This window comes from Pagrus major, chromosome 2 (genome assembly GCF_040436345.1).
Source record: "Pagrus major chromosome 2, Pma_NU_1.0".
NCBI classification, from domain to species: domain Eukaryota; kingdom Metazoa; phylum Chordata; class Actinopteri; order Spariformes; family Sparidae; genus Pagrus; species Pagrus major.
The window spans coordinates 12,654,099-12,666,691 of NC_133216.1; the positions used below are offsets into that span (position 1 = coordinate 12,654,099).

General features: G+C 37.4%; 2 protein-coding genes across 2 annotated transcripts; both read right to left on the reverse strand.

The window, feature by feature from the left end:
* Positions 1-1,075: 1,075 nt before the first annotated feature.
* On the reverse strand, positions 1,076-4,179 carry LOC141019358 (extracellular calcium-sensing receptor-like). The gene is made up of 6 exons (XM_073494261.1): positions 4,091-4,179; positions 3,710-3,995; positions 3,026-3,598; positions 2,533-2,655; positions 2,188-2,311; positions 1,076-1,983 (listed from the first exon to the last, which is right to left on the reverse strand). The coding sequence occupies exons 1-6, from the start codon at positions 4,177-4,179 to the stop codon at positions 1,076-1,078; spliced, it is 2,103 nt and encodes a 700-aa protein (XP_073350362.1).
* A 2,829-nt stretch (positions 4,180-7,008) lies between these two features.
* On the reverse strand, positions 7,009-12,170 carry LOC141019368 (extracellular calcium-sensing receptor-like). The gene is made up of 8 exons (XM_073494272.1): positions 12,112-12,170; positions 11,405-11,610; positions 10,009-10,159; positions 9,628-9,913; positions 8,692-9,516; positions 8,346-8,567; positions 8,097-8,220; positions 7,009-7,922 (listed from the first exon to the last, which is right to left on the reverse strand). The coding sequence occupies exons 1-8, from the start codon at positions 12,168-12,170 to the stop codon at positions 7,009-7,011; spliced, it is 2,787 nt and encodes a 928-aa protein (XP_073350373.1).
* Between the last annotated feature and the right edge of the window lie 423 nt (positions 12,171-12,593).

A 12,593-nucleotide genomic window follows, 5' to 3' on the forward strand; every position in this document is an offset into this window, starting at 1 on the left:
ATTTGTTTATATTTTCATATATATATAGATATATATATATATATATATATATATATATATATATATATATAAATATTTGATACCTATTGAGCCTGTTTTTCATTGGGTCCAGCAAATTTCTAGTTACAGCTTGTAATGGCTTGGTTTGTTGCATAATAATTAAAGTCAAAATAATAATCTCGGTTCCCAAGCGCAATATTATTTCAGAACTTCAAACTTGTCTGAGGTAATTTCTGACATCATCAACTTAGCCAAAATTTAAAAATGAACTTTTTCATTCAATGCTCAAACATTGTCACTATCAAATCAAACTGACTGCTTAATGATTAAATTAATTATGATTGCATACTCTAACTACTTCTGGTTACACTGCAATCCATTTAGCAATATTCTGTTGTTAATTTAGGCCTGAAATCCATAGGGGTTGATCAGAAATTACTAACTTACTAAATACCATGTTAGAGAACAACCTTAATAATAACACGATAATGATAATATCTGGATGATCATGGGATTTAATTTTGAGGGAAAATGTTCACATATGAAAGCAAGTTTTTTTAATTAAAAAACACAAATATTCTCAGATCCAGATGTTTGATTTTGTTTATATCGACAAATTACTTAAAACAAAACAATGAAGTTGTCATACTAAACAGTTCTAATGGTAAGTCTTCAATTTGTATATGTTTAATATTATGTACATTTAATTATTTGAAGTCTCTCCCCCAAATATAACCAACTAATCTTCTTATCAGATTTTTTTTTTCTGTCCATGGCCTAATTGACAGCTACAGCTTAGATGTTTCACAACACCGTTATGCAAACAGTAATATTTATGTTGTGAAATATCAAGTAATAATTCCCATCTATGGTTTTCACCTACAGTATAGTATATCTTGTGCATCTTAATGTCATATTATGATGTTTACAACATTTATTAATTATCAGACTGCGAGATACAACTCAGAATTTTTATAACATCCATAAAATCTTGCTATACTTATATACTAGTACACAGTATATTATTTAAATGTTTTGGATAACAATAGCATAATCTCTTCTTAAAATTATGGGATCATATTTTTTTGTGCACAGTTTTTCCCATGACATGTTTCTTGGTATTTTTCTCTGGCTTGATCAATATTATGAAACATTTAGGTGCAAAAATGCTAAGCAATAAACCAAATGCTGAAGACAAAATTGCAAATATTTCAACAGCTACAGTGAACTTTCCAGGAGAGCTGACATATGCTGGGATAAAGGTAACCCAGACAGCACAGAATATCAGCATGCTAAATGTAATAAATTTGGCTTCATTAAAGTTATCAGGCAACTTTCTTGCTAGAAATGCCAGGACCAAACATATTATCGCAAGCATTCCTATGTACCCCAGCACTGCATAGAAAGCAGCTTCAGAGCCTGTGTTACATTCTAAAATGATCTTCTTATTGCTGTATTTGAAAACCATGTCTGGGAAAGGAGGTTTTAAGGTAAGCCACAACACACATATCACTATCTGAATCAAGGTGCAGAAGCAAACTATGATCCTTTGCTGTGCAGGACCAAACTTTCCTGCAACTTTGTTTCCAGGAATTGTGGCTTTGAAAGCCGTAACAACAACAATAGTTTTTCCCAAAACACAGGAAATACAAAGTGCAAATGTCACACCGAAAGCTGTGTGGCGCAGCATGCATGTCCAGACTGTGGGTCTGCCGAGGAAAGTGAGGGGACAGAGAAAACACAAAAAAAGGGAAAACAAAAGGAAACAGCTGAGCTCAGAGTTGCTGGCCTTGATCACAGGAGTTTCTCTGTAGCATAGAAATACCATCATTGTAGCCAGAGACAGGGAGGCCCCTAGCAGGGATACAATTGTGATAGCTATTCCCATCGGCTCGTGATATGTCAGGAACTCAATCATTTTAGGAATGCACTCATCTTTACTTTCATTGGACCAGTATTCCTGTGGACAGGGTGTGCAGTCAGCTGCACCTGTCAAACATGAACCGAGAGAAGAAGATTAGTGTCTGCCCTTCTGGGGGAAATATGTGCTATTGAGACATAGAAATAAAATTGACTGGAATTGAAGTAACACTGACAATAATATGTTTAACATATATGTAACGACTAAATCCACGGCATGATATTAGATCATCTATGTTTGGTAAATATGATATTCATGCTTCTTACCTGTTGAGTTGGCTATAGTTCCATCAGCACATGTGATACAGTCAAAACAGCAGGTGGGTTTTCCCTTTATTCGAGCTTTTCTGGTTCCCGCTGGACAAACATTAGAGCACACCGATGTCGGAACCTGAGAAAAAGATTTAAGAATGTAACAATTGTGCAGCTATATTCAGTTATTCTTACATCCAAACAGGACACAGGGCTCAAAGTCTACAAGCTAATTGTATGGAAAATAGCCTCCACAATTACCATTTTCCCTGTCCTCCACACAATTTCTTCCTCCTGAATACTGAGCCTATATTTGCCATTAGCATCAGAGGCAAAATGACCCAGTGTGACATGTTGCACTTGCCCATCTATCAGCTGCCAGTTAATAATATCATAAGAAGCAGGAGGGTCACCATTGACATCAAAAAACACATTATCACCAAACTGATTCCTGAAATTCACCCTTTGTAGTTGATCAGTGACCTGAGAAAAGGAACAAATTTTGTTTCTTCTGTATCAGTGTTATATAAACAAGATGACTTCTATACACTTTGTTTATTTCAAGACAATAGGAGGTACTGAGGATTTTACTTGCAGTATTTCTCACCTGTTTGGGCTGAATTTCAGATGTATTCAAACATGGCCTCACCATCTTTTTTCCAACTGGTTGGCAGAATAACAGCTGATGGAGGGCATGCGCAATGGCATAAACTGCTTTATACACATTATAGGACACTCTGAGCTGTGAGACATTGAAAAACACATCCTGGGAATGTATTAATGTCTCATTGCCTGTGCATAATTCATCCTTCACCTCAGTACCTGTGTTTTCCCTTTGAAGTCTACAGCCGACCATAATCTCCCAGAAATTCTTCACAAAGGCTGCACTTGGATCAGTATAAGGATTTATGCCTGTAAGGAAAGGTTTTAGATTTGGAATAGCCATTTTCTGCACCACAAATCCTAGGGCTCCACCAAAAGCTTGGTAGATTTCAGGTGTGGAAGGTCGAGGTGCCGTTATCCAGGCCTCACTGGCAATCCACTGAATGCCTGTAATGTTCTGTTTCACAACCTCTTTCATCAAAGGGTAAAAGTCACCCTCTGGAACGAAAGCCAGGATGACTTTGACAGTTGACTTCTTGATCATTTCCACAACATCCAATATTTTATCCGTGGTGTATTTGCGTAGAACTGTCCCAACAAACGCAACACAAACCCCCAGCTTTTTAACCTCCTCAGTAAAAGCCAGGATCCCATTTCGTCCATAATCATTGTCTGACTGTATGGCTCCAATCCACTGCCAGCCAAAATGCTTGACAAGTGCTGCCAAAGCTTTTGCCTGGAAGTAGTCACTGGGGATTGTTCTAAAAAACGAAGGATATTTAGCTCTGTCACTCAGGCAGACACATGTTGAGAAGTAACTTACCTAAAAAGAGAACACCAAAAGAAGTCTGAAAAGAAACTCTCAAAACAAGCACTAAAAAGCAGCAAATATCACAGAACACTCTTGCAATAGAACCTCTAATTAATCTCTTACTATTGGCACTTGAAACGGTCCGAGAGTACCAGCCACAGCTAAAGACTGAGATGATCCTGACTCTGCTATCAGTGCAGATATAGCTGGAGGACAAGGGGAAGTCAGATCTATCTCCTCTGGTCTACTAGCCAGTGTTAGTGCGGCACGTAATGTATTTGTAGGAGAGGAACAAGAGCTAAGGATCCTATAGCCAAGAGATATGTTTGGCAGGAGAGCAGGATCATTGTTGATTTCTTCAATTGCAAATATCATCACTTGGGTCCACCGAAAAGCTCTCATGTAAAATCTAAAAAGATTTTGTTGATTTGAAACAGGTTGTAAGATTACAAAGCTGATGCTGTACATGTATAAACATGATAAGGGAAAAAGCAGATACATTACCCTGCACACTTCACTCGGGGTGGCTCGTCCTCGAATGTCCAAGTTGCACTCATATCTTTTTTGAAAACTGGGAAAATCCCCCCAATCATAATGTCTCCCTGCTTGAACAAATTTGGCATGTTAAATCTACCTAGCAGCTCACAGCCTGAAACTGTGTTCAGGTAGAGAACAAACAGAAATGAGATAATAGCTCTCTGCAGCTCCTGCATGTTTTTTTTTCTTAGAAGTGATTAGGACATAGCTCTTAAATAACTGTACAGATACAGGTACACATGCGCTCTTCATCAAAGAGTGATTTATTTCCCACAGGGTACGGAGATCTAAGATGAGTAGACAAGGGATGGGCTAAGGAAAGTGCTTCCCTGTTTGAAAAAAATAAAATAAAGTACTGCTGTAAACATATTGCAAGCCTGGTGCTGCTTGCCACTAACCTTGACTTGAATAGCAAGTAACTTCAGAAATAGAAAACAAGGGGGAAAAAAAACAAAAAAAAAACATGCACATTACTGTATTTTATTTGATGTGGATATGACTCGAATTATTTCAATCACAGATTATCTTCTTAGATAAAACTAAAGAAGTGAATATACGCCTGTGTCCATCCACTTTTGCTCCAAAGTCCTATATTATAAGTCTGAAACCTGAAAGAAAACAGCAAAGATAACATGATGAAAATATAAAAATTCAAGTACATTGCATCTGTTGATGAAGACATCAAATTGTAAGTAAGCAATTTAAATGAAATGTATTTGTGTTGTCATATTTAAGATTCATTCTGGAATTGCAATTAAGCAAAAACCTTTTTTAAATATGTCATTCCATACTGACTCACCTTGCCATTCCAGCTCATCTAATGGATTTTCTTGAAAAAATTCAAGTTAAAACTTCAAGATCATTCATGGGAAGTTGCAATATCCTAGCTGTGCTTAAAATATTCTTTAGTAAGGAATTTTTTTAATTTTTAGCCCTTTTTTTTTCAAACAGGGAAGCACATTCCTTAACCCATCCCTTGTCTACCCATCTAAGATCTCCGTGCCCTGTGGGAAATTAATCACAAATATTTCCTGAACATTTGATAACCCCTAAGGATAATTTGCAACACATATTAATTTAGATCGTTGTTGAAGAGTGCTCACAGTATTCAAATCAGTAACAATAGATCATATTTTACCTGCACGAAGGATGTGCATGTATCACATGGGTTTCTCAAGTAATCTCAAAAATTTCAGATAGATATCTCGATGACTTGAACATGGGTATTTGCACGGGTTTCGCATGTAATCCCATAGGTTTCACATGGGTATTTGCACGGGTTTCGCATGTAATCCCATAGGTTTCACATGGGTATTTACATGGGTTTTACATGCAATGCTATGAGTTTCACATCCAATCCCATGGATTTCACATGTAATCCCATAGTTTTCACTTGGACATTTACATGGTCTTCACATATTGTATCATGAAAATGTTCCAAAACTATGTTTCCCATGTGCAAAGCACATGTTTCAACTGTGCAAAGCACATGTACCTAATCCACATATTTCACATGTGCGTTTAAAATGTTTTCACCTTTCCCATGTGCAAAATCACAAAGAGACATAATCACATGTGACCACATGTATTTTTTGCACATGGGAACGTGGGAAATTTATGTTTTTGTTTCTGTAAGGGCATTCGATTCAGTACAGTCGTTACCTTGATGATTTAAATGTTTACATGTGCAAGGTTTTATTTTATTTATTTTTTGTCTATTTGTTTACATTTTCATATATATATATATATATATATATATATATATATATATATATATATATATATATATATATATATATATATATATATATTTGACACCTATTGAGCCTGTTTTTCATTGGGTCCAGCAAATTTCTACTTACAGCTTGTAATGGCTTAGTTTGTTGCATAATAATTTAAGTCAAAATAATAATAATCTTGGTTCCCAAGCGCAATACACATATATTATTTCAGAATTTCAAACTTGTCTGAGGTAATTTCTGACATCATCAACTCAGCCAAAATTTGAAAATGAACTTTTTCATTCATGGCGGCAGTCTGTTCCAGTTAGGTCAGGTTAGAGTTAGGGTAAATCCTTTTTCTAATCTAGGAGGGCTCAAACATTGTCACTATCAAATCAAACTGACTGCTTAATGATTAAATTAATTATGATTGCATACTCTTAACTACTTCTGGTTACACTGCAATCCATTTAGCAATATTCTGTTGTTAATTTTGGCCTGAAATTCATAGGGGTTGATCAGAAATTGCTAACTTACTAAATAACATTTTAGAGAACAACCCTTAATAATAACATGATAATGATAATATCTGGATGATCATGGGATTTAATTTTGAGGGAAAATGTTCACATATGAAAGCAAGTTTTTTTAATTAAAAAACACAAATATTCTCAGATCCAGATGTTTGATTTTGTTTATATCGACAAATATACTTAAAACAAAACAATCAAGTTATTATACTAAACAGTTCTAATGGTAGGTTATCAATTTGTTTATGTTTAATATTACGTACATTTAATTATTTAAAGTCTCTCCCCCAAATATAACCAACTAATCTTCTTATCAGATTTTTTTTCTGTACATGGCCTAATTGACAGCTACAGCTTAGATGTTTCACAACAACGTCATGCAAACAGTAATATTTATGTTATGAAATATCAAGTAATAATTCCCATCTATGGTTTTCACCTACAGTATAGTATATCTTGTGCATCTTAATGTCATATTATGATGTTTACAACATTTATTAATTATCAGACTGCGAGATGCAACTTTGAATTATATAACATCCATAAAATCTTGCTATACTCATATACTAGTACACAGTATATTATTTAAATGTTTTAGATAAAAATAGCATAATCTCTTCTTGAAATTATGGGATCATATTTTTTTGTTCATAGTTTTTCCCATGACATGTTTCTTGGTATTTTTCTCTGGCTTGATCAATATTATGAAACATTTAGGTGCAAAAATGCTAAGCAATAAACCAAATGCTGAAGACAAAATTGCAAATATTTCAACAGCTACAGTGAACTTTCCAGGAGAGCTGACATATGCTGGGATAAAGGTAACCCAGACAGCACAGAATATCAGCATGCTAAATGTAATAAATTTGGCTTCATTAAAGTTATCAGGCAACTTTCTTGCTAGAAATGCCAGGACCAAACATATTATCGCAAGCATTCCTATGTACCCCAGCACTGCATAGAAAGCAGCTTCAGAGCCTGTGTTACATTCTAAAATGATCTTCTTATTGCTGTATTTGAAAACCATGTCTGGGAAAGGAGGTTTTAAGGTAAGCCACAACACACATATCACTATCTGAATCAAGGTGCAGAAGCAAACTATGATCCTTTGCTGTGCAGGACCAAACTTTCCTGCAACTTTGTTTCCAGGAATTGTGGCTTTGAAAGCCGTGACAACAACAATAGTTTTTCCCAAAACACAGGAAATACAAAGTGCAAATGTCACACCGAAAGCTGTGTGGCGCAGCATGCATGTCCAGACTGTGGGTCTGCCGAGGAAAGTGAGGGGACAGAGAAAACACAAAAAAAGGGAAAACAACAGGAAACAGCTGAGTTCAGAGTTGCTGGCCTTGATCACAGGAGTTTCTCTGTAGCAAAGAAATACCATCATTGTAGCCAGAGACAGGGAGGCCCCTAGCAGGGATACAATTGTGATAGCTATTCCCATCGGCTCGTGATATGTCAGGAACTCAATCATTTTAGGAATGCACTGATCTTTAATTTCATTGGACCAATACTCCTGTGGACAGGGTGTGCAGTCAGCTGCACCTGTCAAACATGAACCGAGAGAATAAGATTAGTGTCTGACCTTTGAGGAAAATATGTGATATTGGACTTGCAGTAACACTAACAATAATATTTTCAACATGATATATAAATTCAGATGAAATACATGCTATAATATAGGATCATCATTGTTTGTTTTTGGCATGCTTTTGCTACCTGTTGAGTTGGCTATAGTTCCATCAGCACATGTGATACAGTCAAAACAGCAGGTGGGTTTTCCCTTTATTTGAGCTTTTCTGGTTCCTGCTGGACAAACATTAGAGCACACCGATGTCGGAACCTGAGAAAAAGATTTAAGAAGGTAACAATTGTGCAGCTATATTCAGTTAATCTTGCATCCAAACAGTACACAGGGCTCAAAGTCTACAAGCTAATTTTATGGAAAAAAAAATCTTCCACAGTTACCATTTTCCCCGTCCTCCACACAATTTCTTTCTCCTGAATGCTGAGCCTATAATTGCCATTAGCATCAGAGGCAAAATGACCAAGTGTGACATGTTGCACTTGCCCATCTATCAGCTGCCAGTTAATAATATCATAAGAAGCAGGAGGGTCACCATTGACATCAAAAAACACATTATCCCCAAACTGATTCCTGAAATTCACTCTTTGTAGTTGATCAGTGACCTGTGAAAGGGAACACATGTTGTTTCTTCTGTATCAGTGTTACATAAACAAGATGACTTCTATACACTTTGTTTATTTTAAGACAATAGGAGGTACTGAGGATTTTACTTGCAGTATTTCTCACCTGTTTGGGCTGAATTTCAGATGTATTCAAACATGGCCTCACCATCTTTTTTCCAACTGGTTGGCAGAATAACAGCTGATGGAGGGCATGTGCAATGGCATAAACTGCTTTATACACATTATAGGACACTCTGAGCTCTCTGACATTAAAGAACACATCCTGGTAATTCATCAATGTCTCATTGCCCGTGCATATTTTATTCATCGCCTCAGTAGCCATGAGTTCTCCTTGTGAAACAGGTCTACAGCCAACCATGATTTCCCAAAAATCTCTCACAAAGGCTGCACTTGGGTCAGTATAAGGATTTATGCCTGTAAGAAATGGTTTTAAATTTGGAATAGCCATTTTCTGCACCACAAATCCTAGGGCTCCACCAAAAGCTTGGTAGATCTCAGGTGTAGAGGGTTGAATTGCTGTTATCCAGGCCTCACTGGCAATCCACTGAATGCCTGTAATGTTCTGTTTCACAACCTCTTTCATCAAAGGGTAAAAGTCACCCTCTGGAACGAAAGCCAGGATGACTTTGACAGTTGACTGTTTAATCATTTCCACAACATCCAGGATCTTATCCTTAGAATATGTACGTAGAACTGTCCCAACAAATGCGACACAAACCCCCAGCTTTTTAACCTCCTCAGTAAAAGCCAGGATCCCATTTCGTCCATAATCATTGTCTGACTGTATGGCTCCAATCCACTGCCAGCCAAAATGCTTGACAAGTGCTGCCAAAGCTTTTGCCTGGAAGTAGTCGCTGGGGATTGTCCTAAAAAACGTAGGATATTTAGCTCTGTCACTCAGGCAGGCACATGTTGAGAAGTAACTTACCTAAAAAGAGAACACCAAAAGAAGTTTGAAAAGAAAGCCTCAAAACAAGCACTAAAAAGCAGCAAATATCACAGAACACTCTTGCAATAGAACCTCTAATTAATCTCTTACTATTGGCACTTGAAATGGTCCAAGAGTTCCAGCCACAGCTAAAGACTGAGATGATCCTGCCTCTGCTATCAGTGCAGATATAGCTGGAGGACAAGGGGAAGTCAAATCTATCTCCTCTGGTCTACTAGCCAGTGTTAGTGCGGCACGTAATGTATTTGTAGGAGAGGAACAAGAGTTAAGGATCCTATAGCCAAGAGATATGTTTGGCAGGAGAGCAGGATCATTGTTGATTTCTTCAATTGCAAATATCATCACTTGGGTCCACCGAAAAGCTCTCATGTCAAATCTAAAAAGGTTTTGTTGATTTGAAACAGGTTGTAAGATTACAAAGCTGATGTTGTACATGTATAGACATCACAAGGGAAAAAGACGATATATTACCGTGCACACTTCACTCCAGGTGGCTCACCCTCGAACGTCCAAGTGCTACTTATATCTTTGTTGAAAACTGGGAAAATCCCCCCAATCATAATGTCTCCCTGCTTGAACAAACTTGGCATGTTAAATCTACCCAACAGTTCACAGCCTGAAACTGTGTTCAGGTAGAGAACAAACAGAAATGAGATAAAAGCTCTTTGCAGCTCATGCATGTTTGCGAGGCATTTTTTTAAAGAGATGGAGGACACAGTTCTTAAAACAACTGTGTCAGATACGGGTTCACATGCTCTCTTCATAAAAAGTTGATCTATTTCCCACAGGGCACTGTAATCTCAGATGGGTAGGTAAGGGATGGGTTAAGGTAATGTGCTTCCCTTTTTGAAAAAAAAAAAAAAAACTGAAGTAAACTATTTTCAGACCTGGTGCTGCTTGCCACTAACACTAACCAACAAATTAATTATAGCAGTCAAATTAACATGCCTGAGCCCATGGTCATTGGTTGACACCAGTATGTCAGAGGTGGGTATAAGTACAGTTAATGTAAGAAAAACAGTAAAAATAGTCATCAAAAAAATTGCTTGAGATAGAATTCCTATTTATTGAAATTACTTGAGGAGCGAATAACTTCAGAAATAAATTAACAAGGAAAACATGAGCACAGTACTGGTGTTTATTTGATATGAGTATGACTGGAATTAATTTCATCACAGGTGATCTTCCTCAGGTTAAGAGAAGGAGGTGAAAATACACCTATATACATACCTATACATTTTCCCACATTGGCTTTTTCCACCTCAGATTGCAATTACCATTGTTGGCTGATTTGAAATGGCAGATTTGACCATTTCAAAAGTTTCTCTATAGTGTTTGAAAAAATGGTTATCAATATTGACTGTAAATGGTTAAAATAAACACATGGATAATTTTCTTCACAACAAACATTTGTCAATTATTTTTTACACATTATAGCCTTTTAGGCATACAATATTTGATAGCCAGCACAGCAATAAAAATGATTGGTTAAGAACTTACTCTACAGGTAAACATGGTTTTGAATAAGAAAGGGAAAGCATGGTAGAGGATGGAGCCACATTCATAATTGTATTCATAACCCTTGTCTAGAATTTGCAACCCATGCCTGTGGATGTGTAAACCATGTGCACAGATCTGCAGTTCATGCACATACATTGTTTACAAATCCATGGTTTAGGCCTATTTTTTTGCCCTAAATAATCCATATTAACATTCATATAGAGAATAAATAGCATTTTAGGATTATATAAAAGTGGAGCACATCTAAAATAATAAATTATAAAAGAACTGAAATCATAAGAAAATTACACTGGTTAACATTAAATACTCTGGCATTTCCTTTTATCATAGTGTTAAACGTTGTTACCAAAACACCCTAGATAGCAGTATGCATGAGTCTTCTCTAGTTTTATGTTCTTGTCACGACTGGTAGCAAGAGGTGGTACCTGCAGCTCAATCAGTTTGCACAGGTAGTCCAGCTCCTCCAGGATGGCATATCCAAAGTGCGGTTGCAAGGTTTGCTGTGTCTCCCAGCACCGTGTCAAGAGCATGGAGGAGAGACCAGGAGACCAGCTGTTAAACGAGGAGAGGTGGACAGGGCTGTAGAATCAACCCAGCAGCAAGGCCAGTATCTGCTCCTTTGTGCAAGGAGGAACAGGAGGAGCACTGCCAGAGCCCTACAAAATTACCTCCAGCAGGCTACTGGTGTGCAGGTTTCTGACCTAACTGTCAGACACCGACTCCATTAGGGTGGCATAAGGGCCCAGCATCCTCTAGCGGGACCTATGGTAACAGCCCAGCAATATGCAGCTCAATTGGCATTCATGTGAGAACACCAGGTCCGCCATTGGCGTCCCATTCTTTTCACAGATGAGAGCAGGTTCACATGTTGTTGTGAACATTATGCTGCCTGTAACATCATCCAGCATGACCGGCTTGGCAGTGGGTCAGTGATGGTCTGGGGAGGCATATCCTTGGAGGGTCCCACTATTAGCTATGACCTCCATGTCATAGTTAATGGTACTCTGACTGCTGTAGGGTACTGGTATAAATTCCTGAGAGCAATTGTCAGACCTTATGCTGGGCAGGACAATGCCCGACCTCATGTATGAAGGCATTCCTGATGAAGGCATTGATGCCATTAATTGGCCCTCTTCTTCTCCTGACCTAAATCCAATTGGGCCCCTATGGAACGTTACAGGCACTACCATACACACTACTGAGTCACATTATGAGTTGCTGTGATATATTTCCGCATGTTGGATCAGCCCGGGATTTCAAGTGATTTTAAATCCAGCTCTCAATGGATTGATGATTTGGTTTAAACATAATGTTGTTACGTCGTTTTGTTCTCGACAAATTATACAATGTACATCAGTAAAGATTTTCAACTTGAATAATTTGTTCATCAAGATCTGATGTGTGTTTCCCTTAATTTTTTTGAGCAGTGTATATATGTATACACACACACACACACACACATACACACATCATGACATCTGTTCTCCTCACGGTCAGGGATCACTGGGTCTTTGTGTCTCTGTGCACTCAACACA

Coding starts and splice junctions, on each gene's coding strand:
- LOC141019358 (XM_073494261.1), bottom strand. CDS start 4,179: ATGATTGGGGGGATTTTCCCAGTTTTCAAAAAAGATATGAGTGCAACT. Junction 3,996..4,090: donor CCCCGAGTGAAGTGTGCAGG/GTAATGTATCTG, acceptor AAATCTTTTTAG/ATTTTACATGAGAGCTTTTC. Junction 2,656..3,025: donor AGAATTTCTGGGAGATTATG/GTCGGCTGTAGA, acceptor TCCTTTTCTCAG/GTCACTGATCAACTACAAAG.
- LOC141019368 (XM_073494272.1), bottom strand. CDS start 12,170: ATGCCTTCATCAGGAATGCCTTCATACATGAGGTCGGGCATTGTCCTG. Junction 11,611..12,111: donor ATTGTCCTGCCCAGCATAAG/GTCTGACAATTG, acceptor CTCGTTTAACAG/CTGGTCTCCTGGTCTCTCCT. Junction 7,923..8,096: donor AACTATAGCCAACTCAACAG/GTAGCAAAAGCA, acceptor CATGTTTGACAG/GTGCAGCTGACTGCACACCC.